This window comes from Paralichthys olivaceus, chromosome 8 (genome assembly GCF_024713975.1).
Source record: "Paralichthys olivaceus isolate ysfri-2021 chromosome 8, ASM2471397v2, whole genome shotgun sequence".
Lineage (NCBI taxonomy): Eukaryota > Metazoa > Chordata > Actinopteri > Pleuronectiformes > Paralichthyidae > Paralichthys > Paralichthys olivaceus.
The window spans coordinates 785,129-806,360 of NC_091100.1; the positions used below are offsets into that span (position 1 = coordinate 785,129).

The 21,232-nt window shown below is 42.7% G+C and overlaps 2 protein-coding genes across 10 annotated transcripts; one reads left to right on the forward strand and one right to left on the reverse strand.

Annotated features, from left to right (window-relative positions):
- Positions 1-1,720: 1,720 nt before the first annotated feature.
- LOC138411092 (protein FAM133A-like) lies at positions 1,721-7,348 on the forward strand. Of its 8 annotated transcripts, none has more exons than XR_011243746.1 (3): positions 1,721-1,876; positions 4,253-4,400; positions 6,939-7,348. XR_011243746.1 is itself a non-coding variant. In XM_069529651.1 (3 exons), the coding sequence occupies exons 1-3, from the start codon at positions 1,934-1,936 to the stop codon at positions 7,121-7,123; spliced, it is 438 nt and encodes a 145-aa protein (XP_069385752.1). In that variant the 5' UTR covers positions 1,883-1,933; the 3' UTR covers positions 7,124-7,348. The 8 variants fall into 8 exon arrangements, 2 of the variants coding, with proteins under 2 accessions (XP_069385752.1, XP_069385753.1); XM_069529651.1 differs by lacking the exon at positions 1,721-1,876 and adding an exon at positions 1,883-2,038; XR_011243748.1 differs by lacking the exon at positions 1,721-1,876 and adding an exon at positions 2,235-2,344.
- A 1,523-nt stretch (positions 7,349-8,871) lies between these two features.
- Positions 8,872-18,608, reverse strand: pex6 (peroxisomal biogenesis factor 6). 2 transcript variants are annotated; one of them, XM_069529643.1, is made up of 18 exons: positions 17,994-18,608; positions 16,920-17,546; positions 16,363-16,529; positions 15,788-15,871; positions 15,000-15,105; positions 14,521-14,654; positions 14,319-14,421; positions 13,932-14,134; positions 13,638-13,824; positions 12,609-12,685; positions 12,229-12,346; positions 11,927-12,132; positions 10,759-10,820; positions 10,375-10,483; positions 10,120-10,236; positions 9,628-9,705; positions 9,312-9,451; positions 8,872-9,119 (listed from the first exon to the last, which is right to left on the reverse strand). In XM_069529643.1, the coding sequence occupies exons 1-18, from the start codon at positions 18,564-18,566 to the stop codon at positions 8,983-8,985; spliced, it is 3,228 nt and encodes a 1,075-aa protein (XP_069385744.1). In that variant the 5' UTR covers positions 18,567-18,608; the 3' UTR covers positions 8,872-8,982. The 2 variants fall into 2 exon arrangements, with proteins under 2 accessions (XP_069385744.1, XP_069385743.1); XM_069529642.1 differs by having other exon boundaries at positions 14,319-14,424; positions 17,994-18,607.
- Positions 18,609-21,232: the final 2,624 nt, after the last annotated feature.

The following is a 21,232-nucleotide window of genomic DNA, read 5'->3' on the forward strand; positions in this document are numbered from 1 at the left end:
CGATTGTTAAATAAATTAAAAATAGAAATATAAGAAACACAGAACAATGAAATCCAGAATCATCATTTATTATTTGAAACCTCTGGAGACACATTGAGGCAGAAACATCATTTTCAATAGTCACTGTTTGTTCTTTGCGTCTCGTTACCTCCACTTTAATTGACTTGTATTTTATTTTTCAATATTTTCCTTCTCTCATACAAATGAGATCTGCTGCAGCCAATCACGACGCCCGTCTGTCCCGGATAACTCATTTATTTTCACTTTTCAAACCTCATTAAACATTTTTAGATTTTTTTACATGTTTACACAAAAGAGATTCTGTTCGTAAAAAAAGTTTCTGCAAATGTCCAAATGTGGCTTTTTGAGTTTAGGTTTAGAGTTAGAGTTAGAGTTAGATTAGAGTTAGGTTTAGAGTTAGAGTTAGGTTTAGAGTTAGAGTTAGAGTTAGATTAGAGTTAGAGTTAGGTTTAGAGTTAGTTTAGAGTTAGAGTTAGATTTAGAGTTAGAGTTAGAGTTAGAGTTAGAGTTAGATTTAGAGTTAGAGTTAGAGTTAGAGTTAGGTTTAGAGTTAGAGTTAGGTTTAGAGTTAGAGTTAGAGTTAGAGTTAGAGTTAGAGTTAGAGTTAGGTTTAGAGTTAGAGTTAGAGTTCGAGTTCGAGTTAGATTTAGGTTTAGAGTTAGAGTTAGAGTTAGAGTTAGGTTTAGAGTTAGAGTTAGGTTTAGAGTTAGAGTTAGAGTTAGAGTTAGAGTTAGATTTAGGTTTAGAGTTAGAGTTAGGTTTAGGTTAAGGTTAGAGTTAGGTTAGAGTTAGGTTTAGGTTAAGGTTAGAGTTCGAGTTCGAGTTAGGTTTAGGTTTAGAGTTAGAGTAAGGTTAGAGTTAGGTTAGGGTTAGAGTTAGGTTTAGAGTTAGAGTTAGAGTTAGAGTTAGGTTTAGAGTTAGAGTAAGGTTAGAGTTAGGTTTAGAGTTAGAGTTAGGTTTAGAGTTAGAGTTAGAGTTAGGTTTAGAGTTAGAGTTAGAGTTCGAGTTAGGTTTAGAGTTAGAGTTAGGTTTAGAGTTAGAGTTAGAGTTCGAGTTCGAGTTAGATTTAGGTTTAGAGTTAGAGTTAGGTTTAGGTTAAGGTTAGAGTTAGGTTAGAGTTAGGTTTAGGTTAAGGTTAGAGTTCGAGTTAGGTTTAGGTTTAGAGTTAGAGTAAGGTTAGAGTTAGGTTAGGGTTAGAGTTAGGTTTAGAGTTAGAGTTAGAGTTAGAGTTAGGTTTAGAGTTAGAGTAAGGTTAGAGTTAGGTTTAGAGTTAGAGTTAGGTTTAGAGTTAGAGTTCGAGTTAGGTTTAGAGTTAGAGTAAGGTTAGAGTTAGGTTTAGGTTAAGGTTAGAGTTAGAGTTAGGTTTAGAGTTAGAGTAAGGTTAGAGTTAGGTTTAGAGTTAGAGTTAGGTTTAGAGTTAGAGTTAGAGTTAGAGTTAGAGTTAGAGTAAGGTTTAGAGTTAGAGTTAGAGTTAGAATTAGAGTTAGGTTAGAGTTAGAGTTAGAGTTAGGGTTAGAGTTAGTTTAGAGTTAGAGTTAGAGTTAGGGTTAGGTCAGGGTTACTCTCCTCCACCCTCACCCTCCTGGACCCTTCTTACACCGGACACTGCCGGGCGTCATGGCAACAGGTGAAGTCTGCCCCTGATTGGCTGTGTGTCCTGGGATATGGTCCACAGTCAGAACTGCTGAGTGGACCCTCCTTTTTAACCCCCCCCACGGCCTCCTATTATTCCTCCGTCGTGTTGTTGTGTCCTGACTGAAGCTTCTAGTGCGAGAGGACAAACTGCAGCGGGATCATATATGTGCCTCTGCAGGGACGCCGGGGGCATAACCTAACAAATGTGTGGGGTCAACTGGTAAGCACCGCGCCGTGTTGTGTTCCGTGTGCAGAGGTAGAGTACTGCTAAGTTGTGATGGAGGAGGTGGACATCATCACCCGCTGCTCCTCTTTTAAATCTGTTGCCCTCCACACGTTTCGCTGCCTCGCGGCCAGAACTCGGACTCCTGATGAATTTAAGGCAAGTGTGTTCTTTAGAGTCGTCGACCTTTTTCAAACGTTTGCTTTGAGAAACAACTTAGTAGTACCTCTATTCTCCCACACAGCACAAACAGTCTGGATTACGAGGGTTTGGATGAATGGTTCTTTTCATGCTGGAGCGGAGAGACGTTGTGACGTGATGATGATGATGATGATGATGATGATGATGATGATGATGATGAGCTGCTGCTCGTTTGTGACTCAGATACTAAGAGTGAGCTGCAGGACGCACGTGGACAATGTCAAAGTTACCTGGTTCATCAGAGACGAAGGATGTCAACGACCGGTCAGTAACAGAGAGGAGGAGGAGGAAGAGGAAGTGGAGGAGGAAGACTAGGAGGAGGAAGAGAGGAGGAGTTAGAGTGGGAGGGAGTGGAGGAGGAAGAGAGGAGCTGCAGAAACAGGATGTTGAGGTTTAATGATTGAACCTGATTCTGAAGAAGATAAGAAGAAAAACAACAGAAGGAAAAAGAAGCAAAGACCAGAGAAGACGAGAGAAGATGAAAGTTTGAAGGTGAAGACGAGAAGAGATGAAGAGTTAGAACGAGAGGAAAACCAGTTGTTCCTGCAAAAGAAGAAATGAAGTGATCACATGGGGGGGGGGGGGGGCTACAAAAACAACGTTACCTTCGCTACAGTTAACGTCAAACCCCCACAGGACACAACAATGGCGTCTGAACGTTGCTAGATTTCTCTCCGGCTGGTTTCACTTTGCTCGAACAGCACAACGTCCAAACAATTGACGGTTTCTCTGTTTCCCGCCGCTCAGCAGCTCGCGACTCGTATAAAAACACAAAGGTCGCAGCTGCGGTGGCGTTTCAGCGCTCGCGGGCGTAAAGAATGTGAGAGCAAACTGTTGCTATGGTGCTTCGGTGAGGAGCGACACCGGTGAGGTTCTGTCTTTCTCATCCAGGCTTTGTGAACCAGGGGAAGTCGTCGCTGCCGCAGACGCCAGAAGACGAGGCCTCGCTCGACGTGGCGTTCGCTGTGGTTTGAAAGGCAGAGAGATGTGATTGGTCAGGAGGTTGTGTTGGCGTCAGACTCTGGATTAGAAGATTAAAAGTGAAATGAAAAGCGCGACGGTGACAGAAAATCTGCTTTTTCTTTAAATCTACGTTAATTAATTTCTGATTGATTATTTATTCACACAAAATAATTTTCTTGACAAAAAGAGAAAAATTATTTCAAACGTTTATGACTTCAGTTGCTAAAGTTTTTTATTTTTAGTGACTAAATGAACAAATCGTGATGAGAAATGATTTCCTTTTATTCTAGTTAGTTAAATAATTTTTCCTGATGTTCAAGAGAAAATTAATCTGTTCATCAAGAAAATAATTCATTGATTCATTAGTAACGTAAAGAATCTTTATTTATAACTTTTTCACAATCGTAAATGATAAAACTGACGACGTAGATTTTGTGTTTTTCTGTTTCTGTCGTCAGATGTGAAACAGAAAATTGAGTTTGACGTGTTTTTGTGATCAGGTCGTTCAGATGTTGACGTGATGCTGATTTCGTTTCCGTTTTTTTCCCTTCGTTACAAATAAAAAAGTTTTCAGAGCGGAAAAGTGAATGTCAAAAAGCTTTCAAGGGATTCTGGGGGTCCGAGTCAAATGGGACCTGGGGCCCGACACCGAACTGAACCACGGACGTTCTCGTCTTCGACCAAACATCATGAAGCTTTTGGCAGAAACTTAAGGGGCGTCGCTGTGAATGTGACGTTGTCAGGGGCCCGTTCTCAGCTCGGGGCCCCTGTTGTGTCGTCTCTGGACAAAAACACGTTATTACATTGATTCTGTTTCCTGCTCAGTTCCTGTGTTTTCTCCATCATGTTTAGAGAAACTGATTAACCTCTGTCTCCGAGCCGTGACACAACTTTTTATTTAAAGATCACGTTGTAAAGACAAAGTGCAGCTGAGGCTCATGGGAAGTCGTCTGCAGGTATTTGTTTGTAAAGGGAGGAGAACGTGAAACTGAACCAATGAGAATCCTTCACATCCTTTTATCAGCGTCTGTGAAACCATTCGTTTGACTCGAATTATGAAAATCTACATTTGTTTGATGATAGTTTCTGAAGTTTTGTGGGTTTTGATGATTTTTACTGTAAAACAGTTTTTTGTGGGACGATGGGGTGTGACAGACGTTCTGTGATCTCTGTGACCGGTGATATTAAAAACTCCTGTGGTTCCTGCAGGTTTCCCAAGGGGACGCTACTGAGAAGCTGGCTCACCAAGTCGCGGCCCAGGTTGCTGCTGCTGATCGCCGGGTTGAAGAGGCCTCAGGTGACACTGATGAGGAGGAAAAGGATGAAGCGCACGAAAGTAGCAAAGGCCACGTAAGCGGTAAATATAGCTTATGTTGCACGACGGAATGCTGAACCCCGACATCGACACAAACGCAGAAAGTGGTTACAGGAGGGAAACGTGACATTCACAAAGAAAGAACTGTTTTTACTTAACTCACAAAATACCTTTTTGAAACGTTAGACACACTGAAGTGGAGCGAAGTTTATTTCTCAATGTTCCTGGTTAAGGTTCGGAAAACATGATGGTGAAGTATTTAAAAAAAACGAATGGAGACATTCTCTTTTAAGGTAAAACAGACTCTGGATCCAGAAAGTGAAGCCAAAGCAGAAGCATCTGAAACCTGTCTACTATGTAATGACCAGCAGGGGGCGACTGGTGGTTTCTGTAGAAGTCTATAGAAAACGTCTCCTCTGGTAGTTTCTGTAGAAAACGTCTCCTCTGGTAGTTTCTGTAGAAAACGTCTCCTCTGGTAGTTTCTGTAGAAGTCTATAGAAAACGTCTCCTCTGGTAGTTTCTGTAGAAAACGTCTCCTCTGGTAGTTTTTATAGAAAACGTCTCCTCTGGTAGTTTCTGTAGAAAACGTCTCCTCTGGTAGTTTCTGTAGAAAACGTCTCCTCTGGTAGTTTCTGTAGAAAACGTCTCCTCTGGTAGTTTGTATAGAAAACGTCTCCTCTGGTAGTTTCTGTAGAAAACGTCTCCTCTGGTAGTTTGTATAGAAAACGTCTCCTCTGGTAGTTTCTGTAGAAAACGTCTCCTCTGGTAGTTTCTATAGAAAACGTCTCCTCTGGTAGTTTGTATAGAAAACGTCTCCTCTGGTAGTTTCTATAGAAAACGTCTCCTCTGGTAGTTTCTGTAGAAAACGTCTCCTCTGGTAGTTTCTATAGAAAACGTCTCCTCAGGTAGTTTGTATAGAAAACGTCTCCTCTGGTAGTTTGTATAGAAAACGTCTCCTCTGGTAGTTTGTATAGAAAACGTCTCCTCTGGTAGTTTCTGTAGAAAACGTCTCCTCTGGTAGTTTCTGTAGAAATGTCTCCTCTGGTAGTTTCTGTAGAAACGTCTCCTCTGGTAGTTTCTATAGAAAACGTCTCCTCTGGTAGTTTCTGTAGAAACGTCTCCTCTGGTAGTTTCTATAGAAAACGTCTCCTCTGGTAGTTTCTGTAGAAAACGTCTCCTCTGGTAGTTTCTATAGAAAACGTCTCCTCTGGTAGTTTCTGTAGAAAACGTCTCCTCTGGTAGTTTCTATAGAAAACGTCTCCTCAGGTAGTTTGTATAGAAAACGTCTCCTCTGGTAGTTTGTATAGAAAACGTCTCCTCTGGTAGTTTCTATAGAAAACGTCTCCTCTGGTAGTTTCTGTAGAAAACGTCTCCTCTGGTAGTTTGTATAGAAAACGTCTCCTCTGGTAGTTTCTGTAGAAAACGTCTCCTCTGGTAGTTTCTGTAGAAAACGTCTCCTCTGGTAGTTTGTATAGAAAACGTCTCCTCTGGTAGTTTGTATAGAAAACGTCTCCTCTGGTAGTTTCTGTAGAAAACGTCTCCTCTGGTAGTTTGTATAGAAAACGTCTCCTCTGGTAGTTTGTATAGAAAACGTCTCCTCTGGTAGTTTCTGTAGAAAACGTCTCCTCTGGTAGTTTGTATAGAAAACGTCTCCTCTGGTAGTTTCTGTAGAAAACGTCTCCTCTGGTAGTTTGTATAGAAAACGTCTCCTCTGGTAGTTTCTGTAGAAAACGTCTCCTCTGGTAGTTTGTATAGAAAACGTCTCCTCTGGTAGTTTCTGTAGAAAACGTCTCCTCTGGTAGTTTGTATAGAAAACGTCTCCTCTGGTAGTTTGTATAGAAAACGTCTCCTCTGGTAGTTTCTGTAGAAAACGTCTCCTCTGGTAGTTTGTATAGAAAACGTCTCCTCTGGTAGTTTGTATAGAAAACGTCTCCTCTGGTAGTTTCTGTAGAAAACGTCTCCTCTGGTAGTTTCTGTAGAAAACGTCTCCTCTGGTAGTTTGTATAGAAAACGTCTCCTCTGGTAGTTTGTATAGAAAACGTCTCCTCTGGTAGTTTCTGTAGAAAACGTCTCCTCTGGTAGTTTCTGTAGAAAACGTCTCCTCTGGTAGTTTGTGTAGAAAACGTCTCCTCTCTTTCTAACGTCAGTGAACTTTGTCCTCAGGAGTTTTTGTCTCAGTCGTCTTCAAACAGCTGATGTTCGTTTATTAATTAAGATCATTTCGAGTCAAACGGACCAGAAAGCACTGATGTGTTGGGGGTGGAGACCACAGTGTGATTGACAGCTGGTATGACAGCTATGGGTGCAGGTGGGGGTGGGTGTGTCCTTGAGCTCCACCCCCTGCTCCTCTAAATATGGTTCCTTCTAGTTTCAACAAACCAAGATGGCGCTGGATGTCAAACTGAGGCCTCAGAGCAGCAGCTCACAAACCAACAAGCGACGACACAATGACGGGAGATTTTAGTGTAAAACTAAAAGCAGCGTCTTGCTGGAACGTTCAGTGTCGTCAGTTAGAATCTCTCAACATGTGGAATCTTGTTTGTCTGGATTTTCTTTGATGAACTTGTTTGTTTCCTCCAGAACCTGCAGCCGAATGCCCCACTTCACCTGAGTCCTCACCAGAGACGATCTTCTCGTTAGATATGGAGGAGAAGGAGAAGGAAGAGTGTGAACGATCTTTGCCCCAGCGACAAACTCAAATCCAGGAACCACAGAACAGATTGAAGCCAGAGAACAGAGCACAGAGATCGAGACCTCCAGATTAATCCGGATTACACCAGACCTGGACTGCCAGCTTTTCCACCCCCCCTCTTCAAATACACATGTTTTGGCTCATTCGACTGTAACGACTGTGGCCTGTTCATCACTTCTACCCAACGACAAACTGTTGGTAGAACTCAGCTGTCCCTGTGTTCTCAGTTTTCCAGGTTGATGTGTTTGAGTCTCAGAAGATGAAGCAACTGCTGATTAAACTCTGAAATCTGACAGGACGCCCCCTGCTGTCTCACGTTCTTCTGTCAGATCCAAACACTTCCAGTAGCATTTTACCTTTTCCACAACAAACACCAAGAAAATGTGTGAACGTGACGAACCTGTGTGATTATTCAGACGATTGAAGAACAGGGTTGATAATGATGTTGTTATGCTCAATAAACTGCACATTGAAAAATCCTGAAAACACTCACTACTATGATGTTTGTTAAACCTGAATGTTAGGTCTGAATCTAAATATCAAAACCACATAAGTCTTTTAAACCTAAATCTATATTTCAAGTGTAAAATTAAAGCTCCAGTGTGAAAGATTCAGGTGAAAGGATCTATCAGCAGAAATCTAATGTAGAAAAATCCTCACGATGTTTTCACTAAACATCGTGAGGATTTAAATTATATGAACTGTAGTTTTCTTTACCCCAGAAAAGAACCTTTATATTCAAATACTTTATATTTAAATACTTTATATTTACACCCTCTCTACGGAGGCCGCCATGTTTTTTACATTAGTCCAGACTGAACAAACTAAAACCTTTTGAGTTTTTATGACGACTGAAGCTGCCACAGGTTCTTCTTCATGTTCGGAAGGAGAGGGGGAGGGGAGGGGTGTTCAGCTGCGACATGACACTTCACCACTAGATGTCACTAAATTCTACACACTGAACCTTTAAATCTTAATCTAAATGAAAATCTAAACGTTAAATCAAAGTGCAACTAAGTCGATATTTAGCTAATGTAACTTCGTATATACCAAAAAGAAAAGCTTGATGATCCAGGGCTGTTTCTCCCTGTCTCCCTCTGGTGGCTGGACTTTGTAACTGTGCTCCATATATTTAACTTTCACATTTAACATCATCTTTAATATGTTTCTTACAAATTAGGTAAATACGACCAAGTTCACAAACATTTCTGTAAATCTGGCAAAAAAAAAAAGTGTAATTCAGAAATTCACACTTTTTAAAATGTGGTGAAAAGTTGTGATTTTTCCAGATGTGCTGCTTTCCAATCGTTTCAAACCTTAATGTCAGATGTAAAAACAATTATCTCCATTACACTAAACTAACTTTTGTTTTACATCTCGATATATTTTTCAGTTTCTGTTCAAGTAGCATTGCAGCAGTTAGCTTGATGCTAGCAGGTACAAAGAGAAACAGCCCACCAGAAAAACTCTGGAAGGTTCCAGAGCTGCATAAAACGTGAACAATGAAGTGCAGCTTTACTTTAACTGCGACATGTACAACTGTTTACGCCTTACTTTGTTTTCAATGTCATTTCGATTTGTTACAATAGAATTTCTTTGTTGTAATATTTGTATGTAATCCTGCTGAAAAACTCCAGATGAGGTCGTTGAAGGTTTAACACTGTTTATGGCTGCAGTTGTTAAGTACAACACTATAGTAAAAGTAGAGACACTATGACAGCGTATTATTATAGCTGATGATTCGTAAAACTTTCTGAAAGCCACAGGACTCGTGTATGAAAAAGCTCCTCCTAGTGGCAGAACCAGGTAGCAGCAATTCAGTTTCAATCTGTTCTCATTTTTATTGATTTCATAAATTAACTTGAAAATTACAAACATTTGATTGATGTACATTATTTTACAAAGTTTCATGTGAACGTTTTTTCTGTGATTCTACGTCACAGTGAGTTTCTGTTGGATGTTTTTGTATCGGAGCAGCTCCTGTTCAGAAACCGATGGTTTGAAGTTTTCTAAGGATGCAGAGAAGTCGTCAGCAGAGAGGACGACAGGTGAGTCCTCCGAGTCCACACCTGAGACAGACAGAGACACAGAGAGAGAGAGAGAGAGAGAGAGAGACTATAAGTGTACACATGGTCTCGGGTGATGTGGTGAAACGTTGATATTTCTCAATTTGATTTCTCAATTATTTTTTTCGATCCTGAGCGACACACGTCTCAATCAGCTGAACATTAAAAATGATCCAGAGGTTCAAATGTTTTTACCTTCGTCAATTCGAGAGATCTTCCTCTTGATGGCGGCCGTCATGGCGTCTGAACACAGAGCGTAAAGGTCAGCGCCGGTCATGTGGGCGGGACAACTGTCCACCACCTCCTCCAGGTTCACCGCGGGGTCCAACTGAAACCTGATGTCAAGATCATTGTAGTTTTTAAGTAATTGAACATCTTCTGTTAGACAATATCTGTAATAATACCTTGTGTACAAAAACCCTTCATCAATTTTCACAGACGTTTGAATATGTGGTTGTTTATCTGAACATCAAAATAACTGAACTGTATTCCTATAGGGGGCGCTGCTTACTTTCTGAGGATGGCCTGAAGGACTTGAAGCTGAGAGACTCGATCCTCGTTGATTCCCACGTAGACCAACTTATCAAACCTGAAGACAGAGAGAGAACGTTTCACGGAATCATCCTGTTGAGAGTCGTCTCGATGTTTTTGAGTGACGGACACTTTCAAAAGAATTGTTTATAAAGGTTGTTTCTGTGAATCCACTTTAGCAAACCTGCAAAAGAAATCTGCACCACAGGTTTGTATGGTTACGCTTTGTTTTTAAATTTTTATTGACATTGTTGGCTTAGTGAAAATATGTTTTGTAGCTAAAAGATATTTTCACATCAGTTTTATATACTTTTAATAATTTAATAAACATTGACAGTTTCCTGAATTACTAGAAGATCCCATATTTTTATAACTTACTATACGATGATATATATTTTACACGTATTATAGAACATTGTAGGATTCCCTGAGATGTGTGTGTGTGTGTGTGTGTGTGTGTGTGTGTTCTGACCTGCCAGGTCTTTGCAGCGATTGGTCGAGCAGATCTGGACGGTTTGTGGCTCCGATCACAAAAACCCCGGCAGTTGAGTGCAGAGCGTCGAGCTCGGCCAGCAGCTGAGACACGACTCTGACAAATCCAGATGAAAGTAAAAAAAGAAAAGATGTGAAATGAAAGAATTAGAATGATATGAAGACAGAGGTGGAACGGATGTGAAGATTTTACCCAAACTTTAAGTTACAGTTGGTTGAGCAGGTTGACCCTCACCTGTCCATCACTCCCCCAGAGTCTCCACTGCGCCCCCTGCTGGGAGCCAGAGAGTCCAGCTCATCGAAGAAGATGACGCAGGGAGCTGCTGAGCGCGCTCTGCTGAACACTGAACCAAACAACACAACGTATGAGAGCTGGAAACCATGAACACAGAAATTCAGATCGAATGTTATAAATTCAAAAGCTCCAACAACTGAAGAGTCCGAGTGAGTTCGGTTTATCTGGATTTTATATTTCGTTGCATCATTTCAGTTTTGTTTTTCCAGTTTTTATGGCGTCTGAAAGTAGAACTGAAGTGTTCAATGATAAAGACGACTGATCGAGTCTGAGTGAAGACGTTGTTCAGTCGGATCAGAGTGGGACGAGTTGAGAGACACAAACCTTCTCTGATGTTCTCTTCACTCTGACCCACGTACATGTTGATGAGCTCTGGACCTTTCACACTGAAACCAGACACAACAGCAGAACTCAGCGTGATCACAAACTGTATCTTAGAAATAATGAGACGGTGACACAACACGTGTGTCACATGATGAAGTCACAGCGCCTCCCTCTGACATGCAGAGGTACTGCCACTGTTCTCATTAAGTCAACTGCTGACGACGATCTTAATTAATTAAGTGGCAGTTTTTTGAACTGTGTAAAATGTTGTGTAGTCGTGTGTAGTCGTGTTGTGTAGTCATGTTGTGTGGACGTGTTGTGTAGTCATGTTGTGTAGACATGTTGTGTAGACATGTTGTGTAGTCGTGTTGTGTAGACATGTGTAGACATGTTGTGTAGTCTTGTTGTGTGGACGTGTTGTGTAGTCATGTTGTGTAGTCGTGTTGTGTAGTCGTGTTGTGTAGTCGTGCTGTGTAGTCGTGCTGTGTAGTCGTGTTGTGTAGTCGTGTTGTGTAGTCGTGTTGTGTAGTCATGTGTAGTCGTGTTGTGTAGTCATGTGTAGTCGTGTTGTGTAGTCGTGTGTAGTCGTGTTGTGTAGTCGTGTTGTGTAGTCATGTGTAGTCGTGCTGTGTAGTCGTGCTGTGTAGTCGTGTTGTGTAGTCGTGTGTAGTCGTGCTGTATAGTCATGTGTAGTCGTGTGTAGTCGTGTTGTGTAGTCGTGTTGTGTAGTCGTGTGTAGTCGTGTTGTGTAGTCGTGTGTAGTCGTGTTGTGTAGTCGTGTTGTGTAGTCATGTGTAGTCGTGTTGTGTAGTCGTGTGTAGTCGTGTTGTGTAGTCGTGTTGTGTAGTCATGTGTAGTCGTGCTGTGTAGTCGTGCTGTGTAGTCGTGTTGTGTAGTCATGTGTAGTCGTGCTGTATAGTCATGTGTAGTCGTGTGTAGTCGTGTTGTGTAGTCGTGTTGTGTAGTCGTGTGTAGTCGTGTGTAGTCGTGTTGTGTAGTCGTGTTGTGTAGTCGTGTGTAGTCGTGTGTAGTCGTGTTGTGTAGTCGTGTTGTGTAGTCGTGTTGTGTAGTCGTGTTGTGTAGTCGTGTTGTGTAGTCGTGTGTAGTCGTGTTGTGTAGTCGTGTTGTGTAGTAACATGAGAAGCGCAGCAGTAAACGCCGTCCCTACCTGAGGAAGGTCATGGAGCTCTCGGTGGCCACGGCTTTGGCCAGCAGGGTTTTCCCTGTTCCCGGGGGTCCGTACAGCAGGACTCCGGTCCGGCTCAGACCCAGAGACAGGAGCTCGGGACGCTGCAGAGGGAGCTGGACCGTGTCCAGGATCTCTTTCTTCACCTGCTGCAGACCCCCGACATCCTCCCACCGCACGTTAGGAATCTGTGCACAGGAGAGAAGCAGGGTGATCGAGAGCAGAGGACGTTAACGTGATAACAGAAGATAAAGCTCATTAACCGATTCACTGAGACGCGTCACCTTCGGGGCTCCGATGGCCTTGGACTGGGCGTCCTGCAGCGTCTCCAGGGCGCAGGTGAAGTCCTGGTTCAGGACGGTCACTCCACTGGAGCACAGGTCCTCCTCCTGCCGACCACCACTGCACCAACAAAACAGGTTTAGTCAGAATTCTAGTTCTCGAAAAAGAAACTTAATGTGTCGTATATTTTAAGACTGTCAACATTTTTTATTAAAACTGAAATTGAGATGCCACAAAAAACTTTGATCAAGTTTATGACTCAGTGAGAAAACAGCGATCTTCAACAACACGTGTAATCTGAAAACTGTGCTGGTTTGTGTAGCTGTTGTTGACACTTGTTTCAAAATAACAGTCATATTAATTAAAGAACTGTTTGTGTCACCAGGTGTGAATCAGCCTCCTGCAGGCCGCCCGACCTGCCTCCGCCAACAGAACTCGGAGATCTCCCAACACAAAACCCTGAGCAGGAGAAACTTTGGTCAACGGTTTGATTATTAACAACAAATGATCTAAATGAGAACAAGTGTCTGTGCTCTGCCGCTCTGGGTTTAATGTAAAACAATATGGATAAGATGTGAATCAGAAAACAGCAGAATTAGAAGAGATGAGGAGGAGGAGGAGGAGGAGGAGCAGAAGGAGGAGGAGGAGGAGGAAGAGTAGGAGGAGGAGGAGGAAGAGTAGGAGAAGGAAGAGGAGGAAGAGGAGGAAGAGGAGGAGGAGGAGGAGGAGGAGGAAGAGTAGGAGAAGGAAGAGGAGGAGGAGGAGGAGGAGGAGGAGGAGGAGGAAGAGGAGGAAGAGGAGGAGAAGGAAGAGGAGGAGGAGGAGGAGGAGGAAGAGTAGGAGGAGGAAGAGGAGGAGGAGCAGAAGGAGGAGGAGGAGGAGGAGGAAGAGAAGGAAGAGGAGGAGGAGGAGGAAGAGTAGGAGGAGGAGGAGGAAGAGGAGGAGGAGGAGGAGGAGGAGGAAGAGTAGGAGAAGGAAGAGGAGGAGGAGGAGGAGGAGGAAGAGTAGGAGAAGGAAGAGGAGGAGGAGGAGGAGGAGGAGGAGGAGGAGGAAGAGTAGGAGAAGGAAGAGGAGGAGGAGGAGGAGGAGGAGGAGGAGGAGGAGGAGGAAGAGGAGGAGGAGCAGAAGTCCACAAACCAACACCAGCGAAACCAGCAGTGACATGAAGCGCTCAGCGCAGCAGAGGAGATAATGTTTGTTATACAATAACATATTATAAAATGATATAATGAGAGATTATCCTTTATTAGTCCCACAATGAGGACATTTGCTCTCTCATCAGTAAAAAACACTGAATAAAGTAAAGATGAAATGTAAAAGAATAAATCACGACTGTGAACAGGATGAATAGAATGTGAGTGTAAATACTGAGACTCCACAGACGGATCCGTTTGTTTGGGTGATGTCGTACCGCTGTCAGTTTGGCGAGTCTCTCCAGACTCACGTCTCTGCCCAGGTGAAGGTCTCGGCTCAGGCTGAACAACATGCAGCACCGCTGCTCTTCAGCGGGGCTCTCTAATGACACCTGGTGGACGAACGCCGCCACAACACCCGCAGAAAGATCCCGAGGTCTGCAGACGGTCGCCACCAGCACCACACTGAAGACCAGGAGACGGAGCTTTAACATCTGAGCAGTTAATGTTCAGTGTGAAGGAGCACGACTGTCAGACGTGTTCATGTTTGAGCGTTAGAGAAAGCCGGTGACCTGATGGGGGCGCTGCTAAGCAGATGGCAGAGTGCCGCCCGGACCCTGGCGTCCTCCTCTGCCGCCCCTCTGGGTCGGAGCAGGAGCTGCAGGTTCCTGAGCAGGAGGATGCAGGGCTGCAGGGCGGCGGCTCGCTGGAACAACGACGTCAGCTTCACCTCAGCGGCTGCAGGTGTGTCAGCGCACACGCTCACACAGTCCACCTGCACAGGTAACCATAACAACGAGAGGACGGAGAAACGATATGCAAACATCAACACATTCAAATATGTGGAAAATATCACAGTGATGAGAAAACTGTCTCTGAGGCCGTGAAGTGTGAGCGACACAGACACACAAGAACACGCGTGAACAAACGTGCACGTTGACGACTGTCGGCCGTCGTACCTTCAGCAGGTGGAGGTTCAGTCTGCGACTCGCTGCGCTGACCGCCGTCACTTTACCACTTCCTGCAGGACCGTGAAGGAGGACAGTGCAACCAGACAGAGAACTGCTGCAACCACACACACACACACATGTCCCATCATGCCGCTCTCTGTGCCTCATCAGTCAGATTCTACTGCATGCAAAGTATTCTCATGTGAGTTACCTGTGCTGCAGGTGAGGCAGGATGATGCTGCTGAGGAAGTCGACGGTCTTCTCGAGGCCCGGAGGAGACAGACTGTTCCACAGAGACCCTCGCTCCACCCAGCAGCAGGGGACGGGGCTGTTAGTGGACGCTCCCTGAGGAGACGCACAAAACAAACGTCCTCAGAGTCAGAGGCCGACTGACGCACCGATACTGAAGCTGCATGACTCATCAAAATAAGACCAATATCTCAAGTGACAAATCTTCTGCAGACAAAACAAACGCTCCTGATTTCTCCCTGATCTGCATCAGCAGTCGTCGTGCTGGAGAAGAGCAAACATCTGATCTCCTCCAGCTCTGACAGAATTTACTGACGGAGACACATTCAAAGACAAAAGTAAAAACTAGCAGAGGAGACTCAAAAAAGAAGAGTGTCCACTAAGCTGTGTGTAGGGTGAGGGCAGCCTAACCCCTCATAACAGCCAGAGGTCAAAGGTCACCATGTAGAGGGAGGTGTGAAGTCTGTCGGCCAGGTAAGCTCCTCCTACTTCTTCTCTCTCGGCAGATGGACACACCTTCTGCACTTTGAAGAACAGCACTGGAGCCCTGTCAGAGGTCAGAGGTCACAGATGCATCTCTGAGAAACAACACATGAACAACTGTGACGTTTCCTGAATGTGTGCGCCAGAAATAAATAAATGAATCTCCCTGTTATCACTGAATAACTTCTTAGTTACAGTATTTAACTGGTTAACTTCCCTAAATATAAATATATATGTAGATAAAGGAAACGTGCCTGAGGAACCTCTCCTCAGTTCTCCTCAAGTAAATTCTTCTAGTTTAAGAGACGTTCTTTCATTCGCTGTTTTGTTGCTACAGCCTCTGGACATCTCTCTGAACCTGAGTACCACATCACCTCCAAGTCTCTGAGGTGTTGAACCACCTGAGAACCATCAATTACCCTAAAAGATCCCTAGAACCCTCCTGCAGGACTGTTTGACCTCCATCAGGACGACTACACCCTGAGGAAGAACCTCCTGTTTGGTCACTCCTCATAACTTCCCCCTGAACTTTCTAACAAACCAAATGTGGAACCCTCTGAATGACCAATGCAACCTCTTAAAAAACCTCTGTAACATACTTAACAACCACTAAATTCATAGAACCTCCTCTAGAACCTTCACATCCACCACTAAAACATCCTGCATGAACCTGAGAAGCTCCTCAATAACCACGTAGAACCTCCTAGAGGACCTTAGAACGCTCTGCGGATTCTGATGTGTGGTACCTGTGGATGCCGTCACAGTTGTTCTCCAGCAGGTCTGGATGATTTTCAGTGGGAACTGATAAGACGTCTCCGAGTGAAACCAGTCTGCAGAGAGAGAGAACACTGGTCCTGCTCAGATCTCGGTTCCTCTGAGTCATAAACAACATTTTCATAGAATCAGTCAAACGTGAACAAGTAAGTGAGAAGGTGTCGCTTCAATTTAAGTTTGTCATTAAACCACAGATTGTAAACAAAGATGGACGACATGACAGCTCCCACAAGTGAAGCCATATCAGCTGGATCACCCCCATGTGTCCTCCATGTTAGCAGATGGGACATGGACCAAACAAAAAAATAAATAAATAAAAGTAGACGTTAAATAAATGTTTGTCAAAATGGTTTCTGTCATTTCAGCTCGTTCTTATCTCACAGATGTTTGTTCAAGTGTTTCTGATCAGTTTGGATTTAATTAGTTATTGATGATATAAAAACATGCGGAGACGTCCTGACTGACAGCTGGCGCTGACTCGAGCACAGACCAGGATGACTTGATTCCACCTGTGACTCAGACATTTGTGTCACTGGTGCCAGCTGACCTGGGAGCACTGAAGTGGTCAGACAGCAGAGTGTCGTAGCTGCAGAGGTTGTCGTACAGCACAGACACCACCGGCTGGATGTGAAGCTCAGTGGCGAACGCAGGCGAAGCTGAGCGACACGAACTGTCAGAGCCACAGCCGACCTCCGGGGGAGACGGTCTCCACCTCTAAGACAAAATGACAAGAGGCCACAGTGAGAGGAGAGAGAGGGTCAGCAAGGAAAAGATCAAGAATCAGAGCAGCCACGGGACCAAGAATAATCCAGTCTGGTTTCATATCATACAAACATTTATTTAACAACGACTTTGATTTTTTTTATTTTGGTTCATGTCACATCTGTTAACATGGAGGAGGACGGATTAAAGACCTATACTGCAGCCACCCAGCCACCAGGGGGCGATCAAGAGGATTTGCCTTCACTTTTGTCGTCCATCTTTATTTACAGTTTATAATTTACAACCAAAATCGATAATACAATAAGTTACAGTTAGTCTTAAAGGATCGATGATTGATGATTGATTGATGATTTATTGATTGATTGATGATTGACTGCTCACCTTCATCCTCAGCGTGAGGCTGTTCACAGGAATCACTTCCCCTTCGGTCAAGTTGAACCACAGACTCGCTGATATGAAACCAACGTCATCGAGGTTCTGCAGATCTGGACTCTCAGTCAAATCCACCACCACCACAGATCCCAGCCGCTCTCTGCAGATTCCTCCCCTGACGTCCATCTGACCCGTCTGAGGTCGCGAGGGTCCTCCCGCCTTCGACAGCTTCACCCACTCGTGGTTAAACAGCCCGAGTCTGAGCAGCAGCTGTTTGCTCACAAACACGCAGTTGTCCACATCCACCACCGCCCCCTGCTGTCCTCTGACGCCCGTCCATCGCAAAACGTCCACCACCAGGACGTCCACCCTGCACTCCAGTGCCCGGAGGATGTCCGCGAACTCCGAGTCCAGCAGCTTCCTGCTGTCGAGAAGAGAGCGCCCCCCTCCGAGGCTGTCGGCGTAATGAGCAAAATCTGAAAAGCTCAAACTGAGCGGTCCGCAGGGTGGGGGGGCCCCCGGGGGATCCGCTGAGTCCCAGCAGTCGGTCAGAACCAGAGACGTGTCGGCTGTGATCCGGCCCTGTGACACAGGACTGCACGCCAACACCAACAGTTCCGAGAGCTGCTGCTGCCCCTGACAATTTCAAATTAGATTAAGGTTCATTAAAAATACAAAATCTCTAGTTTCTCTCAGATTTATGTCATTTCTCATTCACTCATAATCTAAATACAGTCATTAGATTCAAGATGTTGATTTTTAGGGTTATTTTTCTAAGTTAATATCAATTTGTCCACATTATCAAAAGTTATAGCAGAGTAGTAACAAGTACATGTACTGTTCTGTACACTACAAAGTGAAGTTACTGGAGTATCTTCAGGTACTTTATACTTGTGTTTAACACATATCAGAGGTATAAGTACTTTTTAACTTCACTACAGTAACTTTAGTTACTACTTAACAGATCATGATGAATATTAAAAATATAATCAACTCAGATGAATTTATTTAGCTGGAATTACTTTTGTGTAGTACATATACTGATTATATATACTTTTATAGACTGAGCCTGTTTTCACTCACCTGTGCCGGCTCCTCTCCGGGGGGCTCCAGCAGCGGGGCTCGGGGCTCCAGCAGCGGGGCTCGGGGCTCCAGCAGCGGGGGTCGGGGCAGCAGCAGCGGGTCTCCCTGCCGGGCCAGCAGCCACTGTCCCGGGCGGCAGAGCTCCAGCAGCCCGGCGGTGAAGTGCTCTCCTCCGGCCCAGCGGAGGCTCTGCCTGCTGCGGGCTCCCAGCACCACTCTGTCCAGGCTGACCGGCTCCAGAGCCCGGACAGTCCCGGAGCTGCCGAGCCGCTGGAGCCCGTGGTGCCGCAGGAAGAAGCGGCTGACGAACAGCCGGACGCGGCTCCGGGACTCGGCTCCGGGGAAGTTTCTCTCTCCGCCTCCCGCGGTCTCCTCCTCGGTGAGCGGGTGAACGCGCAGTAAAATGCCGGTCCTCCCGCAGCCCTGAGGCCGCTGCGGGGTGAAGAGGACGGTGGGCGGGTCCGTGTCACTGTGGAAAAGTGCGTCCAGGTGAGATTCGAACATTAAAGCGTCCAGAGGACTCAGGTGAGCAGGGAGAGTGTCCACACAACACACCTGCACCGGGGCCGCCATCTTGTTTCTGCGTCATCACCGCCGCTGCGCCCAGCGCCTCATCACTGCCCCCTAACGGATGACCACAAGAACTACAACATCAAAAATACTACTACTGCTACTTATACTACTGCTACTTATACTACTGCTACTTATACTACTGCTACTTATACTACTGCTACTTATACTACTGCTGCTACTAGTGCAACTACTAATACTACCACCACCACTACTAGTAGCACTACTACTACTCCAACTAGTGCAACTACTAATACTACCACCACCACTACTAGTAGCACTACTACTACTCCTACTAGTGCAACTACTAATACTACCACCACCACTACTAGTAGCACTACTACTGCTGCTACTAGTGCAACTACTAATACTACCACCACCACTACTAGTAGCTCTACTACTCCTGCCACCACTCCCACGGCTCCGAGGCGTGTCTGTCTCAGGTGTTTCCTGTTTCCTGTTAAAAGGTTTTTAGTTCGTTTAGTTTTTCCAGACTCTTGTTGAGTGAAGACCAGATGATGTCACAGCTTGTTGAAGCTCTATGAGACAAACTGTGGTTTGTGAATATGGGCTGTACAAATCAAATTTGATTGATTGATCTATTTACTCTATATCTATATCTGTCCCCTAAACTAAACTCTAAATTTATACTCTATAATATCTATACTCTATATCTATATTCTATATCTCTATTCTAAATCTTTACTCTATATCTATATACTCTATATCTATACTCAATTATATACCCTATATCTGTCCTCTAAACTCTATATCTATATTCTACATCTATACTCTATATCTATATTCTAAATCTATACTCTATATCTATATTCTATATCTATACTCAATATCTATATTCTATATCTATAATCTATATATATATATCTATACTCTAAATCTATACTCTATATCTATATTCTATACTCTATATCTATATTCTATATCTATACTCAATATCTATATTCTATATCTATAATCTATATATATATCTATACTCTATATCTATATTCTATATCTATATCTATACTCTAAATCTATACTCTATATCTATATTCTATATCTATACTCTAAATCTATATTCTATATCTATAATCTATATATATATCTATACTCTAAATCTATACTCTATATCTATATTCTATATCTATACTCTAAATCTATACTCTATAGCTATATTCTATATCTATACTCTAAATCTATATTCTATATCTATACTCTAAATCTATACTCTATATCTATATTCTATATCTATATTCTATATCTATACTCTAAATCTATATTCTATACTCTATATCTATATTCTATATCTATACTCAATATCTATATTCTATATCTATAATCTATATATATATCTATACTCTATATCTATATTCTATATCTATATCTATACTCTAAATCTATACTCTATATCTATATTCTATATCTATACTCTATATCTATATTCTATATCTATATCTATACTCTAAATCTATACTCTATATCTATATTCTATATCTATACTCTAAATCTATATTCTATATCTATAATCTATATATATATATCTATACTCTAAATCTATACTCTATATCTATATTCTATATCTATACTCTAAATCTATACTCTATATTCTATATCTATACTCTAAATCTATACTCTATATCTATACTCTAAATCTATATTCTATATCTATAATCTATATATATATCTATACTCTATATCTATATTCTATATCTATACTCTAAATCTATACTCTATATTCTATATCTATATCTATACTCTAAATCTATACTCTAAATCTATATTCTATATCTATAATCTATATATATATATCTATACTCTAAATCTATACTCTATATCTATATCTATATCTATACTCTATATCTATATTCTATATCTATACTCTAAATCTATATTCTATATCTATACTCTAAATCTATACTCTATATCTATATTCTATATCTATACTCTAAATCTATACTCTAAATCTATACTCTATATCAATATTCTATATCTATACTCTAAATCTATATTCTATATCTATACTCTAAATCTATATTCTATATCTCTATCGTCTCAGGCTCGTAGCAGCTTCTAACTGTCCATCGATCAGACACAGTGCAGAAGTAGAACACAGTGATCATTTCCACATCAGTCTTCATCACTCTACCATCACGTACAGGAGACACGTATGTAACATGATGAGAATGTGGCCTCTAACATGACCGGTATACAAAGCCTCCTTCTACCTCGTTAGCTCTGACCACAACTCATCAATAGCATATTAACTCATGTACTGGTTCAACGTGGTGTTTTTGAGGCAGACACTTCGTTTAAAGGGTTTGATTCCTAAAATGTACACAGGAACTTTAACTTTGTACGACTCTAATGCGTTTACATAAACATTACTGATGACATTAGTTGTGAGATGCTCATGTGTTCATAGCTGTAACAGTGACTTTCATTAGCTGAGGACGAATCATTCGTTTGTACTTAAACGAAAGTTTCTTTGGCAACTTAAACAAATCTGAAACACAAGATTAATGTAAAACTGAAAAGTAACTGGAGACTAAAGCTATAATATTTTGCACAAGATATTATTTTACCTTAAAACTGTACCACTAGTACTTACAGTTCACCTGTGCGCTTTATTATTCCCTCGGGTCTGATCAAAACTAGTATTTTTCTATTTA